This window comes from Mus caroli, chromosome 8 (assembly GCF_900094665.2).
Source record: "Mus caroli chromosome 8, CAROLI_EIJ_v1.1, whole genome shotgun sequence".
Lineage (NCBI taxonomy): Eukaryota > Metazoa > Chordata > Mammalia > Rodentia > Muridae > Mus > Mus caroli.
Window position 1 is genome coordinate 1,294,799 of NC_034577.1, and position 18,377 is coordinate 1,313,175.

At 47.0% G+C, this 18,377-nt stretch overlaps 1 protein-coding gene across 1 annotated transcript in view; it reads left to right on the forward strand.

The window, feature by feature from the left end:
• Window positions 1-18,377, forward strand: part of Cers4 (ceramide synthase 4) — a 32,585-nt gene extending 14,208 nt beyond the window's left edge. The window contains exons 2-11 of the mRNA XM_021169920.1: window positions 9,830-10,003; window positions 11,115-11,232; window positions 12,471-12,589; window positions 12,868-12,925; window positions 13,748-13,798; window positions 14,507-14,599; window positions 14,845-14,973; window positions 15,467-15,573; window positions 17,673-17,829; window positions 17,923-18,377. Coding sequence (XP_021025579.1) covers window positions 9,831-10,003; window positions 11,115-11,232; window positions 12,471-12,589; window positions 12,868-12,925; window positions 13,748-13,798; window positions 14,507-14,599; window positions 14,845-14,973; window positions 15,467-15,573; window positions 17,673-17,829; window positions 17,923-18,099 — 1,182 coding nt within the window. The 5' untranslated portion in view covers window position 9,830 and the 3' untranslated portion in view covers window positions 18,100-18,377. The remainder of the gene's footprint in view (window positions 1-9,829; window positions 10,004-11,114; window positions 11,233-12,470; window positions 12,590-12,867; window positions 12,926-13,747; window positions 13,799-14,506; window positions 14,600-14,844; window positions 14,974-15,466; window positions 15,574-17,672; window positions 17,830-17,922) is intronic.

The window sequence follows — 18,377 nt, forward strand, 5'->3', positions numbered from 1 at the left end:
ATGTGGTTTTTGTCTTTGAGTTTGTTTATATACTGGATTACGTTGATGGATTTCCGTATATTGAACCATCCCTGCATCCCTGGGATGAAACCTACTTGATCAGGATGGATGATTTTTTTGATGTGTTCTTGGATTCAGTTAGCGAGAACTTTATTGAAGATTTTTGCATCAATATTCATAAGGGATATTGGTCTGAAGTTTCTTTCTTTCTTTCTTTCTCTCTCTCTTTCTCTCTTCTTTCTCTCTTCTTTCTGTCTCTCTCTCTCTCTCTATCTTCTTCCTTCCTTCCTTCCTTCCTGACACATTTCTGATTCTCCTGCCTCTACCTCCCACATTCTGGATAACAAGGTTTTCAGTTCTTCAGCTGGCTGTATTTAGCACTGGGGATGGAACCTAGCATTTTATGTGTGCTGGGCCAGTGTTGTACCAACTAAGCCACATCCCCTTGATTTTTTTCCTTCATCCTCTAGTATTCTAAACCTATGTGCATGTGTGAGAGACCTTTTTGACATTATCCTAAGTTATTCAGACTCTGTACATGTTTGGCTCTTTGAAAATTTTTGTTGTGTTATGTATGGGTGCAAGAAGTATGTTACAGTCCTTTCTCTCGTAGAACTTTTCAGAGTCAGCCTTTCTCTTTCCATCATGTGAGTTCTAGGGGTTGAACTCAGGGCATCAGGCTTGGCAGCAATCACCGTTACCTGAAGAGCTATCTCGATGGCCCCCTATATATCCTTACATACTGGTAAAAGAATGTAAAACGTAACATGGATCTTCCTTTCCTGTCCCCTGCCCCTTCCCCTCTTTCTCTTCCTCTTTTTCTTCCTATTTTTCCCTTTTTAGAAGACAGGGTTTTGTTGTGTATCCTGTAACTCATCATGAGTTTCCTGCTTCTGCCTCCTGAGTGCTGGAGTACAGGCATTTGCAACTTCATTTAGCTCATTTCTGGATCTAGTCACTGTCTAGAACAGTTCTGTTTAGTACCATGTTGTGTGATGATGGAAACCTTTTATATCAGCATTGGCAAGCATAGTGAATGCTACCTATATGCGGCAGTGGAGTATGTATATATACATATATAACTGGTAAGACTGAGGGACTATGCATGTAGGGTCTGTGAGTGTGTGTTCATGCACATACATGCATGTGGAGGTCAGGGGTCAGCTTCAAGTGGATTCCTTTATTGCTCTGCACCTTACTGTTAAGGTCAGATAAGGTCTTTCACTGACCCTGAAGCTTACCAATTTGACTAGACTGGCCAGCTGGCTAGTCCTGAGAGTCGCTTGTTTCTGTTCCCCAGTGCTAGAATTACAGATGGATGTTGTCATGCCCAGATTTTTTGTGAATTCTGGGAAGTGCGTGTGTGTGTGTGTGTGTGTGTTTACATGTTTTATTGGGGATGAAAGTTACAGCTTGGTGTATGCCTCCAGGATAAACTGGTTTAACTTTAAATAGCCACTTGCTTTTGGGAGGCTGAGATAGAAAGATTGAGAACTTGAGGCCATTGGTAGCCTCCATAATAAGTTTCAGACTAAGCAGGGCACATTGCAAGACTCTATCTTAAATTAAGATTTAGTAAATTTTTATAATTAAAAAATAAAACTTAAATAGCTTTATGAGGTCTAGAATTTCTAGGTACTGTTTTTTCCCAAAACATATGATAATAATAATAATAATAATAATAGTTATTATTATTTAGTGATGCTGGGGATATCTCCCAGGCTTTTCTGTATATTGTAAATGCTCACATTTAGCCATGCATGTAGATTACGCAAGTGTTCATAGTCCCTTACTAGTGCATTCCAGATAGGTGCTCTACTAGTGAACTCATTCTGTAATCCAGGCTGTCATGGAACTTGCTATTTTCTGTGTCAGCTTCCCTTGTGGCTCTATTTCTTGGCTCCTGCAGCCTCACCTGACTCAGTAGTCCTTTTATATTTTGCCTACAATTTACCATTACCATCTGAAAGTCTGATGCGGCTTCCTCTACCATTATCCCAGCTGAACTGTGTTGGTGGTTTTCCATTACATAGATTAGAAAGGTGGCTATTAGTGACTTCCTCCGTTTTGCTTTTGTTTTTTTAAACTTTTTGATCTGCCCACACCAGACAGCATAACCCATTTATCTCCCCTATCATCTCTACCTAGCTTTGGGTTATTTTTGTTAATTAAAACAAATAATTGTGATGACTACATGCAGAAGTTAGTCACCTTAACTATTTTAAGTGTGCAATTTGGCATTCCTAATTTATTCACATAGCTGTGCCCCCAGTTTACAGAATGTTTTTATCTTGCACAATTCAAACTATAATCATTAAACATTAACTTCCCAGTTCTCCCTCTTCCCTGTCAAGCTCTGGGAAGCTCTATTTTACGCGCGCGCGCGCGCGCGCGCGCACACACACACACACACACACACACACATATACATACACACACACACACACACACAGACAAACATTCATGTCTGCTCTTCACACATGCACACACATGCACATGTGCGTGTGCATGCTGAGTTCAGAAGTTGATGTCAGGCATCAGGTGTCTTTCTCAGTTGCTCTTCATCTAGTTTTTAAAGACTCATACTGAACCCAGAGCTCCCTGATAAAGCTTGACTGGCTGGCCAGCCAGCTCTAGGAATCCTGTCTGTCTCTCTGCTTCTCCATGCCTGATTTTCTTATTTGGGTTCTGGGATTCTTCCACAGTAAACACTTTACCCATTGAGCATGTCCCCAGCCCTTCTGTTCTTGAACTTGTCTGCCTAGAGACCTCTTATCATTGGAATCGTGGCAGGATTTGTCTTGTCTTCTTTCACTGTTATGTCTTCCAGGTTTATCCAAACTATATCTTTCTCCTCCTTTTACATTTTCTGTGATATCCTATAGTATGGAATCGTAGAGATTTCTTACCCCAAGTGTTGCACATCAAGACTGCTTCTGGTAAGGAGGGAGGAGGGACTCCAAAGGACATAAGAACATTTTGGGGAAGGGATAGATATGTTCATTATCATGATTGAGGCAATGACTTCATGGGCTTTGATATATGTCAAAATGAATTAGATTGTGCTAGAAGCGGTGTTGCGTGCCTGTGCTATTCCAACACTTGGAAGATAGAGGCAGAAGAATCAGGAGTCTAAGGGTAGTCTGAGTTATATAGTGAATTTGAGGTCACCTGGGCTCATTGAAGTCACAGTGAGACTTTGTCTCATTCCCTCCTCAAACAAAACAAAACAAAAAGTGTAAAGGTGTGCATGTGTATACAACCACAAACTTTAAGCACATAGTTTTCTTGTTTGTCTTTTTTTATTTTAAATTTCTTTCCCTTCCCATCCTCCCTTCCTTTTCCTTTTCCCCCTCCCTTATTCTTCCCTCTTTTGTTCTTCCTCTCTGTGACCTCTCCAGGCTCTCACTATGTAGCCTAGACTATCCTGGAACTTACCATCCTCTTGCCTTATAGCTCGAAAGTACTGGGATGACAGATTCCCCCCCGCCCCCCGCCCCCACCATATCCAGCTGTTCCCATGTGATTTGCCGGTATCCCTGCAGAAATGCTATTTGTGTGGGGACCCAGACCCAGCCATGTCCATTCCAAGCCCCATGGAAGTGTTGGTGGTGAGAGTGAAGTGGTGGGTGGTGGTTTCAGAGGTCACCATCCCTAGCTTGTGATGAGGCAGAACATCCAGACCTGTGGGGCAGAGCAGACTGCTCCCCTCATGGGGTCCAGGGCACAGGGGCAAGGTGGAGGAAGGGGAGAGCAGAGGGCAGAGAGGGGGAGAGAGAACTATGGAGGAGAGAGGAAGAAAGAGTGATGAGGAGAGCCAGAGGGAGAAAAGAGGAGAGTGGTGGAGGAGAGAGACAGTGAGAAGGGAGAGAGAGGAGAGAGGAAGGAGGAGGGATAGAAAAAGACAGGAGGAAGAGGAAGGAGAGATGAAGGAGGGAGAGTGAGGAGGAAAGGGGGAGATAGATAAGGAAATACAGAGAAAGAAATAGAAAGATAGAGATAAGGGAGATCATCTCTTCACCAGTGACCTGCTTTTTTGTTGCCACATCTGCTAAGTTTCCAGTGCTCTTAGTAGCCCATTAAGCTAAGAGTCCGTCAGTGTGTCAGGTTTTTGTGAGTCCAGAGCCATTATGATCCAGTTATATTCAGCAGCCTCCCTTACGCAATACTGATGTACCAGGGATCAAGCCCTCAACATATATGCTTTTGGGGGACATTTCTAATCCAAGTCGCCATGGGAGAAAGTTTCAAGTGATCCAGCAGTCAAAAGTCACACCACACTCATCACTTAAGGGGTGAAGGAAAGGAGCAGAGCCAACACCTGGCTGCACAGTGGCTATGTTGGATTTGGTCTGAGACTTGTGGGGGTGGTGAGAAGTGAGTTGAGTAGAGAAGGTGAAAACAAAGTCGACTTGCAGGTGCTCGAGGAATGTGTTTTGCTAAAACACTTAAAAGTTTTTGTATTTGTTTTTGTTTTTTTAATCTTCACATCTATATGTATGGGTGCTCTGCTTGCATTTATGTCTGTGCACCATGTATGTGCAGTGCCCCAGTGGCCAGGGGAGGGCACCAGATCCACTAAAACTAGACTGACAGAACAGGAGGTGCCATGTGAGTGCTGGGAATTGAACTTGGGTCCTCTGCAACAGCAGTCACTGATCTTAATGAGTGAACCTTCTAAAGCACGTCACTAAAAAACTTGAAACTCAATATATTGTGGTACTAAACAACCTTTTCCATTTCATTTTATGTTTTACATTCTGTTACTTTGTGTGTACTTGTGTGTCTGTGTGGGCAAACATGTGTCACAGAGCACATGCTGAGGTCACAGTACAACTTGAGGGGGCTAGTGCTCCTTTTCCATCATACGAGTCTCAGCAATTGCACTCAAGGCATCACATCTAGCAGCACACCCTTTACTTGTTGAGCCATCTTGCCCTCCTGTTTTAATTTTTGTTTTGAAGCAAAGTTTGATATAGCATGGACTGTCGTCAAACTCCAAAGCAATGGCGCTCTTGAACTTCTGACCCATCTGCCTCCACCTCCCAAATGTAGGGATTGCAGTTATGCACTACAACTCCTATGAAGTGCTGGGTCTGGGAACCAGAGCCTCATGCATGCTGGGTAATCACTCTACCAATTGAGCCATAGCCTGGTCCTTTATAGGCCAAGCTGCTGAGCTAGAACTTGCATTTTTCTTGCCTATGCTTTCCAAGGGCTATGACCCAGCTCCTAGCATTGACATTTAAAACAATTTTTAAAAACGTATGTGTGCATGTGTACACACATGCGGCACTCAGATGACAACTTCAGTAAGTAGTTGGCTCTCTCCTCCACCTTGAGGAAGGATGGGGACAAGTGTTCCTCCCACTCACCGAGGTCCTGGGTAAAGTACTCAGCAAGCTGCCTTACTGAGAATTGAATTGGGAGGCGGGTGATCAGGGTTCAAGTGTGGAGGGCAGAAACATGGCAACCTCTGAGGGGCTAGAGCAAGGCAGAGTCTTAGACTTAGGGCCTTCCTTGAGATCTTTGTGGGATGTATTCTGGACCTTCAGTATGTCTGGTCATCAGCACTCGCTGGTTGCCCTGGGGGAGCCAGGGCTACTTGGAAAGGACAGCTAGGAGTCCAGTGCAGGACTGGCTTTAGCAATCTGAAAACACTCCCCTCATCTTGTAGAGCCCCTGATGTGTTTAGTTCTGGGCCTCTGCCTGCAGGAATCAGGTGAGCCCAGGCAGGAATGGGCCTCCCGAGGAAATGTGTCAGTGAGGTCTTGATTGATTTACTTTCCCATAATCTTGTTTTCAGGAAGACAGAAAACAAAACAAAGCAGTCCCTGCTCCCTGCTCTGGTGGTTGATGAGGGGTACTGGTGTGATAGGATTTGGGGTGACAGCCTGTGCTCCAACAAGCCAGATTTGGCCACTTATTCCTCATATGTCAATTAGAACAGCTAAATTAACAGTGAAAAGCAGATTTACTCAGTGTGGCTACATTGTGAAGTGGGACAAAGAAATGTAGAGATTCTCCCAAATCTGTGTTTGGGGTCCTAAAGGGAGGTGAAGAGTTAAGTAGAGGCCAGAGTTACGGATGTCTAAGCCATCTCAGTCAGGGTGTGGTCCCGTCCAGTGCTGTCTGGGTTTCCTATCTTCAGTGAGGTGGTCTGACAAGTTGTTGGCACAGTGTAAACCTCATTCCTGGAGAAAGTTCCCCTCTGTTGGCCCAGGCTTTAGACTTTCTTCTCTCCCAGCTGGAGATTCCTGGGGGTTGGGGTTGAGGGTGGGGAAAATTCCAGTTTCTTGGGGCTCATTGTTTCAATACTCTGATAGCCAAAATGAGGAGCCCAAAGTGTTTGTTTAGAGTGGGTTTATCCCTGTTAGGCTGGTTACAATGGGACTTTCCGAATACCTAGGATCAAACTTAAACACACAGCAGTCCCCAACCCCCACCATAGGCAGGGCAGGGTAGGATATTTAGCTCTTTCTCCACTCCCCTCGCCTTTCTTCTCTCCCTTCCTCCCTGCCTCTCTCTTCTCTTCAGCTTAGCTGGTCCCTGTGCTGGGCCCCTCAGCACAAAGCCCTGGTCTCTCTCTCCTCGAATATGGGGATATTTTTAGTCAGTAAGAGGGATTATCAGCCGAGTTCCAGGTGGAGGGGCCTGGCTGGGAGAGGAGCCAGCTGGGCTTCAAAGAGTTGGCAAGCTGAGGGAGAAGGGAGAAACACAGGGTAGGAGGGCCTTGAGGATAATAAAGGTCGAGACCGGACATGTTGGCACAGCAACCTACACTGACTCTTTGCTTGACCTCGCTCACATTCATTGCCCTGTAGGCTGCTCTGGCCTGACCCAGCTTGAGCACAAGGCATAGAATTTAAGGGAAGGACAATGGAGGTCAGGAGGGTTTCCAGGCAGCATGAACCTGCTGAGAACTGCCTAGGAATCACCTAGAAAACTGGTGGTGATGCACCAGAAAACTGGGGAGGCAGAGGCAGGAGGATTTTGAATGCCAGGATATTCTGGGAGACCCTGACTTTGAAAACCAGGTGCTGGGGGATGTGGTGGGGGTGGCTCCCTGGTGAGTGCTTTACTAGCATCTGAGGGACCATAGGACCTATCCTGTCACTGCAGATACAATATATTCCTAGCATCTTCCAGTAAGGAGCTGGGATTGTATGGCACATCTGTAGAGTCCTTACCTAGAATCCACCAGGAGGGCTGGACCTCCCTAGGCTCCTCTTAATAAGAGGCTGGAAGGGGGGATGGTTCGGCAGTAGAGCACAGGCTTAGAATCTACCATTGTAGATCTGGGAGTGTGACTCAGTGGTAAAGACCCTTTCTAGAATCCGCCAGTGAGGGGCAAGGGTCATGTCTTAGTGGTAGAGTGCCATCATAGGACTGGGGTTGTGGCTCAAAGTAGATTGTCTGCCTAGAATCTACCAGTGAGGGGCTGGGTGTATGTCTTATTGGAGAGCATTTGCCTAGCCTGGTTCTGGGTTCCACTCTTAGAACTGGGAGTGTGGGGAGCTGAGGAGTGGAGCATGAAGAAGAAAAGCACCCACTGCCTCGTAGCACCTTTGCTATGCAAGCAAGAAGAAATGCTTCTGATTCCAGTACTGGGGATTAGAGACAGGAGGATCCTGGGTACTCACTGGGCAGTCCAGCCAGCTTGTAAACTATAGGTACAGCGAGAGACCCTGGCTCAAAAAAATAAAGTGGAAAACAATTTAGGAAGATACCTAGTGTCTACCTCTGGGCTCCACATGTACATGCAGAGCTCATGGACTTGCCCATATATGCATAAACCACTCACAACACAAAGAATCATCCAGAAGCTGCCACATACCAGTGACCCCTCAGTCTTTCTCAAACCACTTCCCTCCCCCAAATCATTACTGACACTGTTACTCACACCGCTGTAGGCATCATTTTCAACCACTTATAAGGAATGAACTATTGTGGATCTCAGTTACAGATGGGAAAACTGAGTCACAGAGAGAGCAAGGCAACTACTCCCAAGGTTACATAATTGGTAAATGACTGAGCCAGGAATTAAACCAACCAGGATGGAACCTCCTGTTCTCACCTCCACTTCATTCCCCAGTAAAGTAGGTATCTGTTGTACTCGTTTTTTCAGACTGGATATATGAGATGTGAGGAGATGGAGCTGAGTTTCAAAGGAAAAAATGGAAACTGAGGAACCCTGAAGCCCTTCATCTTACTTCCTCAAGAGTGACTGCTTAGAATCCCTGAGTCAGGAGCTGGGGGCATAGCCCAGATGTAGAATTTTGAGTTTTGTTGCTGGAAAAGGCAATATTCATATTCTCCCAGGAGCCTCAGAGGAGGCCAGCTTAGCAACGTGATTTGAGCCCAGTGAGATCCATTTAGAAGTATTGACCTATATATAGAACTGCCAGACAACTAGTTTGCAAGAGTAGCCACGGGAAGCCAACCAACCTCAGCAGCATACATTTATTTGGCCTAATTTTGAATTTTATGTTGATAGCATTTTGCGTAGACAACAGTATGTGCTAGTGTGCATGTGAAATGCTTTTGTGTTTTGAAGATGGAGGAGGGGAGAGGGTGCTGAGGATTAATTAAACTTGACCCTCCTGTGTTCTAGGCAAGTGACTACTGAGTGACACTTACAGTTCTCATTATTGAATTGTTATTTCTTTCCTGCCATGTGAATTTGATTTGTCTTTTTGATTTAGGGTCTTGTATAGCTCAGGATGGCCTCAAACTCACTATGTAGCCAAGGGTGGTGACCTTGATCCCCACAAAAAACCAAAACCAAGATCATACAAGCGTATTTCAAACCTTGGTTAAGCAATCTCATCACTGTGACAAAGCATGTATCATAAACAATTTAAGGGGGAAAAAAAGATTTATTCTGGGTTACTACTTGAGTGTCATTATATCATGGTGGGGTGGGTGTAGTGGGGTAGAACAGTTTGAGACATGGTGTCCAGGAAGCAGAAGAAAGCAATAGAAGAAGGCCTCAGGCAAGACACAGCCACAAGGACATGCCTTACCAGCTCCAAGGCTTGTCCTACTTTTTTGCTATATCCTAATACTGTGAACCCTTCAAGGATTAACCATGAAATAGGTCAGAACCTGCAGGATCTAACTGTGGAAATGGTTTCTTAGATAAACCAGAAATACCACTTACCTGGCTTTAAAAACATTATCCATTTTTATCTGTGCCTTAGTTACTGTTCTATTGCTGGGATGAAACACTATGGCCAAAACAACCTATAAAAGAGGGTATTGAATTGGAGCTCGATTACAGTTTCAGAGAGGTTAGTTCATTATCACTAAGGTGGGGAGCATGGCAGCAAGCAGGCAGAAATGGCACTGGAGCAGTAGCTGAGAGCTTACATCCTCACCTGCTGGTAATAGACAGAGAGACACTGGGCCTGGAGTGGGCTTTGCCAACTCTCAGTGACATACCTCCTCCAACAAGGTCACAGCTCCTAATTCTTAAACAGTCCACCAACTAGGGACCAGACATTCAAATATTTGAGCCTATGGAGGCATTCTCATTCAAACCACCATATTGTATATGGGTGCTCTGCCTGCTTATATGTCTGTGCACCACATTGGGTGCATTGCCTATGGGAGTCAGAGGAGGGCATTGGCTTTCTCAGGTTGGAGTTGCAGATGGTTATTAGCTGCGGTGTGGGTCCGCAAGTGCTCTAAACCACTGAACCATCTCTCCAGTATTCCCCTTGTTCTGACATTTCTTCAAGTAGTATGCTCTGAAGGTTCAGCCCTTCCTACTGTATACACCCTTTGAGTTGAGTTGAGTTATGCTTACCTGATTGTGTATCCACAGCATGTCGTTCAGCTTGAGTGAGTGGCTGTGGCAGGATACATACTGGTTACCACCCAATGTCACATGGGCAGAGCTGGAGGACCGTGATGGCCTGGTGTTCGCCCACCCTCACCACGTGCTTGCTGCCTTGCCAGTGGCTCTGGTCCTGGTGGCTGTGCGAATCGTCTTTGAGAGGTGAGTGCCATGATGTGGCCCTGCAGGGTGAATGCATGTGTGTGTATACGTGTGTGTGTGTTTGTGGTTTAGAGGTCAGAGGACATCAAGATGTCCTTTATCATTCTCTTAGTACCTCCAGATAGGTTCCCTGAGTGACCCAGAGCTAGGTTGGTGGGTTGCAAGCCCTAAATGATCCTTCCTCTCCCAACCTGCCAGAGAGATGAAGTTACCAGCAGACATGTGGCCACACCCAGGTTTTTGCATGTGTGCTGGGAATTTGAACTCACTTATTCAGTGCTTGTGTGGTAAAGACTCTTCCTGAACCGTCTGCCCAGAGCCCTCATATACTTCTTTTTTGAAGGCTTCTTCTCTGTCATCTACGATGTATGTGTGTCTTAACTCAATGCTTGATGACAATATATGGCACTGTATTATTATTACTCCCATTTTACAGAAGGAAAAATGGAGACACACAAAAATTTAGTAACATGACTAAGAATATACAGTGTGAAAGATCAGTTGGGCCTGTAGGAATTCTGGGAAGCTCAGTTCAGATAGGCCTTAAGGAAGGGGTTGACTTCCTTAAAAAGCTGATGTTCAGTCTCCATCTGTGGTCTTGGGGCACCCTCCTGTGGGCAATGTGGGTAACTGATTAACCAGGTATCTGCTGCAGGAAGGCGGGGAATCAGATTTAACAGGTAGCATGCCTAGGCCCGCCCTTGAGTAACCTGATGCAGAGCGGCGAAGACCCAGGTCACCAGGACACAGGTAGTGAGAAGACTTGATTTTGGTTGAGGATGGGTGAAGGATCCTGTGTTCCTAATGAATTGGTCTGAACATCTCTCTTCTGAAGACAAAGCTATTGTGTCTTTTCCTAGGTTTGGTCTGATGCACTATACAGGTAATCCCTTTGCCCTTGAGGGATTAAGGTTGGGAGTAGTGGCAGAAAATTCTGTCCTGCCCATGTGGGCATTTTGGCTCTGGGCTTCCAAAGCCTCTTTTCAGATAGATTTGAACTATACATACTGATGATAAGGCTTCCCCAAGCCTCAGGTCCTCTCACTTTCCTCCTGTTATAGTCACATCTGTTCATTTGCATTCTTCTGAGTTCTGTCTCTCTTACACTCAGATTTGTGGCCTTGCCCCTGAGCCGGTGGATGGGTGTGCAGGATCCAATCAGAAGAAAGATAAAGCCCAACCCGGTGCTGGAGAAACACTTCCTCAGGATGAAGCAGTATCCAGAGGAGGTGAGCCCCATATTCTCTAGACAGTTGCATGGTGATTGCCCTGGGACCCAGGCATAGAAGTGGTGTGTGTCCCTTATTAGAGGTTGGACAGGGACCTCTGACACACCCTACATTCAACTTGAACCCACAGATTCCCTGATATGTGAAGCTCTGCTCCTTTGTTCCCTGGTTTGTGAGACCCCACCTCTTCCTGCTGTGCAGAGACTAGTGGACCAGTCACATCCTTCCCGGGTTCTGTGGGGCTTGAAACCACTTCTCTCTCAGTACGAGGCTACTCTTCCTAGCCTCAAGGCTTTAAAGCCCCATCCCTCATCTATCTCTTGAAAACAAACCATGCCCCTCATCTCCCTGAGCCAAGAGTATCTGCCCGTTTAGGCTTCCTGGGTATGAAGCCCTGCCCTGCCTGTTCTCCTTGGGACTTGGGGAAACCTTACTTTCAAGGTCTCGAGGCATAAAATTGTCCTTGCGTAGCCTTTCTAGGACACAAGGCCATGTCTCTCTCTCCTGGTCTCCCTGAGACTTGAAGGTCCCATCCTTCTCAGGATTCCCAGAGTTTGAAACTGGCATTCCAGCCTTCCTGGGTCCTGAGTCCCTGTACCTCTAGGCTTCTTGGGGTTTAAGGCCCTGCTCCTTCCTCCCAGGTTTCTTGGGACATGAGGTCCTACCCCTGTGAGGCTTCCTGGCATATGAAGCCCTTAGTCTGGAACATCAACCTTATGATCACTCAACAAACAGATTACATTATGAAGAGTAGGTTTATTCCCAGTTCTGGGAAGGGACAAGATGCTTTTGATCCAGTGGAGTGTCTGGAGTGTCATAAGCAGCCCTGTGGTTTGCCTTCATTCCCATTCTTGGTGTGGCAGCCCAGTTGGCCTGGTCTGGGTCAGGTGGACGTGATGGCAGTGTGCCCTGTCTGGGTATAGAATAGCTTCTATAGAGCTGAGAGCTGAGTGCCTGCCTAGGGTAGTGTCCTACTCTGCTGCTTGTTGCAGTGCAAACACAACTGCAAGCTGGAGAAGAAAGGGTTCATTTCAACTTAAACTTTCAGGTAACAGTCCATTGCTGAGAAAGTGAAGGCAGGAAGTCAAGGCAAGAACTGAAGTAGATGTCACCTTACCCTCCTCTCTTTTCTCTGTGGGATAGATCTTAAGCTTCAGTGGGGAATCAAAGTAGGGACAAAGGGTAGGAAACCAGCATTGGGCCTGTATAATCCTTCCCCCTCATTACTCCCTTCTCAGACACAGATGGTCCTCCTGGCTTCCCAGTGTGGCCTCACGCTTCGGCAGACTCAACGCTGGTTCAGGAGACGTCGGAACCAGGATCGGCCTTCCTTATCCAAGAAATTCTGTGAAGCCTGGTAATTGTGGGGCTCAGGGGGAGGTAAGGTCTGTCTTAATGATGAGGCCCCATTCCTCCTAGCCTGTCTGGATGGTTAAACCCTGCCTCTCTTAGCCTGTCTGGGTGAGGGGGCTCCTCCATCCTAGCTTCCTCGGTACTTGAGGTCCTTCCCTTCCCAGATTCCCTGAGATGTGAGCCACACTCCCTTTCAGTCTCCCTGTCAGATGAGGCTCCACCCCTGGGTCCTGGACACTGCTCTTTTGATAGCTGCCTTACTAGCTTCCTCCCCTTCTGCAGCTGGAGGTTTGTCTTCTATCTGTGTTCCTTCGTGGGTGGCACCTCCATCCTCTACCATGTGAGTAAACCTGACAGTAGAAGTGAAGGCCTCTACCCCACAAGCATCCATAGGTGCTTAATGAAGACCTACTGTGAACCAGGAGCTGGCCATCTGCAGTGAATGAATCTGCGGGGGAGGAGTGGGAGGGCAGAGATGGAACAAGGGAGGAGAGAGGAGGGCTGAGCTGTGGTGGAGGAGAGAGCATGCTCTCCTAGTTTTTGTTTTTGTTTTCTGTTGCTGTAATAACATATTCTGACAAGAGCATCTCAAGGGAGAAAGGATTTTATATTTTATATTTTAGCTCATGGTTCCAGGTCCGGTCTGTCATAGCAGGGGAGGTAGCTTGAGGGAGTTGGTTACATCCACAATCAGAATAGACAGCAAGGAATGCATGCATGTCAGCGTCCATCTCACTCTCTTTATCATCTAGTCTAAGGCCCATCTCGTGAAATAGTGCTACCCGCATTCAGGATGGTCCTTTCCATCTCAACCCCATTAAGGAAGTCTCTCATACAGGCACACCCATAGACCAACATAATACAGACAAACCTTCACTGAGAGTATCTTTCCAAGTGATTCTTAATTGTGTCAAGTTGACAATTAAAACCAACCATCAGACTTAGCACTCAGGAGTTGAAGGCAGAGGATCATGAACTTGAGGGCAATGTGAGCTACATAGTGAAAAATGTAAAGTATAAATATAAAAATAAAGTATAAAAGCAGGGAAGAGTGGAAGTGGTACCTAGAAGGCTGTGGAAGCTTTGGTGATGGGGATTCATATCCAGAGTAGGAGGCTGACTTTTGCCTTTGTAGAGCTTGAGATTCATTGTTCCTTCATAGGAATCATGGTTGTGGACGCCATCATTGTGCTGGGAGAATTACCCACGTCAGGTGAGTGGCAGGGACTGTGGAGAAGCTCAGTTCCTGTGGTCAAGGCAAAAGAGCCAGGCTGTCTAGCTGATGAGGCCCAGCCCCAATAATTGCCTGTATGATGAGGCCCTGCCCTTCTTGCCTGCTTGGATTATGAATCTCCTCCCCTCCTACCAGCCTGTGTGATGAAGCTTGGCCTTTCATAGCCTGCCTCGGTGCTGAGGGCCCAGTGTTTCTAGTATTCTTGGTACCTGAGAATCTGACTCTCACAGCCTTTCTGAGATGTAAGGCCTCATTCCTCTTTAGTGTCCCAGGCAGGTAAGTCGAGTCCTTGTAACTTCCCATAACTTTTGGCTAGGATGCCTAGTCTCTCCTGGTCTCCTTGCACTTGAAGGTTTACCTCAACTCCCTGGTCCATGAAGCCCCCCACCTTTTGGGGCCTCCCTGGGCCATGAGATCCCATTCTTCTCTGACTCTTGGATGTGAGGACACTGAACTCCCAACTCTATTTTTGATTCTTCTTTGGAAGAAAGAGGGGTCAAAAGGGAGGAAAATAAGACCAGGAGCTGCCCTAGACCTCTGTTCTTGATTACCTCCAGGATTGGGGAGTTCATGCTTTGCTCACTTATTCAAGTGTCCAGGTTTTGGGCAACCTGGAGTCTCCATTCAAGTCCCTTTCAGGTAGAACCCTCCACATTTCACAGCTAATCTTCCCTTACCCTGCTGTAGACCCTGAATTTGTCCCTGTACTGGTGGTACCTCCTGGAGCTGGGCTTCTACCTTTCACTGCTGATCACTTTGCCCTTTGACGTCAAACGCAAGGTAAGTTATGAGCCAAGAGTCCAGCTGGAGATGTGGATACCATGATGGGGATACTTTCCAATTTCTGGGCCGGGCCTGAAGTGGGAAGAATTGGCCTCAGCACTGTACCCTGGGGTGCCCTTGATTCCCCCACAGAAGGTCTGGGATCCAGAGGCCTTATGGATCTTCTGAAAAGGCTTGCTTCCAGGCATGTGGCCATCCAGCCACAGAGGCTTGTCCTGGTGGTGACCCTCTATCTTCTGCAGGACTTCAAGGAGCAGGTGGTGCACCACTTTGTGACCGTGGGACTGATAGGCTTCTCCTACAGCGTCAACTTGCTCCGCATTGGCACTGTGGTACTGTTGTTGCATGACTGCTCCGACTACCTGCTGGAGGTGGGTTCACCTCTATACTTGCCCTGCCAGCCATGCTATTTTCTTGGGCATGGAGAGGAGGCCCTGCCACAACTGGGGTATTTGATGAGAGCTTGCCCCTCTTAATCTGCTAGGGTGATAAGGTGCTACCCACCCAACCTCTATGGAAGGTCAACCCTCCCTATTTAGTTTCCTTGTGACATAAGGCCTATTCCCTCCTGGTCTCTCTGGGACAGAAGTCCCCATCTCTATCTGACTCCTTTATATGAGGCCCTGCCCCTCCAAGCCTTTTGGGGACTAGAGGTACCACTCCCCATCTCCCTGGAGATAAAATTGTATGTCTGTCTTGTCTCTGCCACTCTTTCATTCTTTATCCTTTCTAGGTAGTTCTAGACATATGGCCTTACCTCAGTTCACTTGGCTTCACCCCATAGTTTATTGTCTCCCTCATCTGATCCACCACTTTCCATGGATTGTTCGTCCTGAGCCTGTTTCTCTTTGTTTTCCTCCCCAGGGTTGTAAGATTCTCAACTATGCCCACTTTAGGCGAGGGTGCGATGCTCTCTTCATCATGTTCGCCTTAGTCTTCTTCTACACGCGCCTCATATTCTTCCCCACCCAGTAAGTCCTGAGGGTTTAGGGAGAGGGTAGGGCTGTGTCCAGGATTCGGGCAGTCCTAACCCTTGGTGCCCTACCTCAGTGAACTGGAGGTGTTGGCTGGGATTTTTGCAGAGCACAACATATGCAAAGGCACAGAGGTAAGAGAAACAGAAAACTGAGTGCAGCACTAATGTAATGCAGTGCACTCCCAGAACAGGAAGAGAGAGGAGGAAGCTTTCTGAGTGCCTGGTTGCTAAGATTGTCCAGTAAATACATTTTTATATTTGTTGAGCCTGGAATGTGTCCGAGTGTGAAGAAATATTAAAGAGAGCAATGCAGATGACTGCCCTCCTGGAGCTAACTGATATGGGTGAGAAAAGGGGGAGCGAGACAAACAAGCAGAAACAAGTCACAAAGCAGTGATCGCACTGAAGAGGAAGTAAAACTGGAAGTGTGCAGGAAGCAGGTGTGTAGGCAGTTGGCCTCAGATGAATAACTCTTAAGGGACATTTCACTGATAGCCATAGTACATAGAGAATGAGTGGAGCTCACGAATCATACTGATCATAGAGGAAGATGGTTCAGGTGGCAGGAACAGCATATGCTAAGGCTCTGAGGTGAGACTGTGTTCCAGTATTGGAAGAACAGAAATGAGTTCACGTGGTTGCAACAGAGAAAAGGATAAGATGAATGCAGGTAGGTGACCAGGGCAAGTCATGAAGGATCTTCTGGGATGTCATCTGAAGGGAGGTAGGAGTCATGGGGAATTGAAGGCAGATGCTGGGAAGCTGGGGCAGATGAACCAGAGCAGGTTAGAGGAGACCTGATTAAGGAAACACCATCAGGGCTAGGAGAAACTTCAGGGGGCATCACGTGTCCAGCTGCTTTGTGCTGGTTTTGAGCAGCCTATGCTCCTTTGTAGACACAGGAGAAGCAAATGGTATGTCAGGCTAAGCTTTCTAGAAGGGTGGTGCATAAATGCAGGAGTTGCCAGTGTGTAGGCATTTGCAGCAGGAGGTGGACAGGGTCACCTGGAGGTAAGGTATGGATACAAGCCAAATCCTGGAGCTCCCTGATGTGTGTTGGAGACTGATGGAAGAGTTATGAAATGTGTAGCAGAACTAAGTAGTAAAGTTTTTGCCCAGTGCCTGTTAGGTACAGGATTGGTGAGGGGAGAGAGAAGAGAACAGGGAGTGAGAAGGAAGAGAGAGAGAAGGAAGGGGAAAAGAATGTAGAGGGAGAAGACAGAGGAAAAGATGGAAGAAGGTAAGAAGGAAAGAGGAAAGGAAGAAGAAAAATAGAGAAGATAGAAGGAAAGAAAAAAAAGAAGGATGTGGAAGATGGAGAAGGAGGAGGAGTGTGGAGGAAAAAGAAAGGGAGATGAGTGGGAGAAGGAAGAAAGGAGGAGCAGGAGGAGGGAGAAGGGAGATGAGTGTGGAAGAGGGATGAAGGAGAGGAGGAGGAGGAGGAAAAGGAGGGAGATTAATGTAGAGGAGGGAGGAGGGAGAGGTGTGGGCTCCTCCTAGAAGGCACAAGGGATTCAAGGGGAAAAGAAAGAAATTAGCAGGGTGCAAAGATTGATGAAGGGTGTGTGGCTGGATTTTTTTCCTTTTGCATATGAAATAGCAGGATTGGTTTTGATGGTAATAGGTATGTGTAGGAAACAAGAGCTGTGACCTTACAAAAGAGATGGTATAATCAGAGCTGGGGTCAAAGACTGTGCTGGGGACAGCTGGCAAGAGGGTGGTTCCTGTACCTCCGTACAGGAGCAGCAGGTTCAGGAACATTGTTTCTGAATGGCTTCTGGTGGCTCTGTGAGATGAGTAGGTAGGTCTCAGGTTGATGCAAAGAGTCAATGTGTATCTAAGGAGAGATGAGTAACCATAAAGGGTCACTGAGAAGGGCCAGTGGGACACTAGGTACTGCATTGGAGTTTGTAGTTCAGAAAGGCCAGTTGGCAAACTTGTATGTTCCACTGTCCTAGTATAAGCAGAGGAAGAGAGGTACCATGTAAGGATGAGGGAACCAGGGAGGTTTGGGAGCACAGAGTCCATTTATGCTACTTAATGGAATGAGGAGCTGTACCAATTGGTGAAATTCCTTTCTGCTTCCTGCCTTAGGGTCATCTACACGTCTGTGTATGACTCCATCAAGAACTCGGGCCCCTTCTTTGGCTACTACTTCTTTATTGTGCTCTTGGTGATGCTACAGATTCTTCATGTGTACTGGTTCTTCCTCATCCTGCGCATGCTCTACAGTTTCCTGCATAAGGGTCAGGTATGGAGGACTGACGGGGTCAGCTCCCAGGACCCCTCCTTGGCCCAGAGCTCCTTCCTCTGTTCTGAGCTCTGGCCCCATCTGTTTTCATAGATGAGAGAGGACATTCGTAGTGATGTGGAAGAACCAGACTCCAGTGATGACGAGCCAGTTTCTGAAGGTCCACAGCTGAAGAATGGGATGGCTCGAGGGTCTAGATCTGCTGTTACCAATGGGCCGCGGAGCCGGGCAGCAGCATGCCTGACCAATGGGCACACCCGGGCCACATAGACAACCTTGGACTGATGTTGAGGGGTTGCTGCCAGCATTGTGAATATTCGGATGCTGGGCTGGTGATTCTGGGAGACAGGGAGGCCCTACCTCAAGGTAGGAAGAAGACTGATGATCTGTTTCCCTTCTGTTCCTCTCCCTTTATCCTTTTGAGCAGCTTGACAGAACCTGGGCGAGCAGTGGAATCTGCATCTGGCCCAAGCCAACCCCAGGCTGTACCTTGGGGCCTGGTGGGGAGCTTTGGCTCCAAGGACCAATAAAACGTCAACAGCGATGAA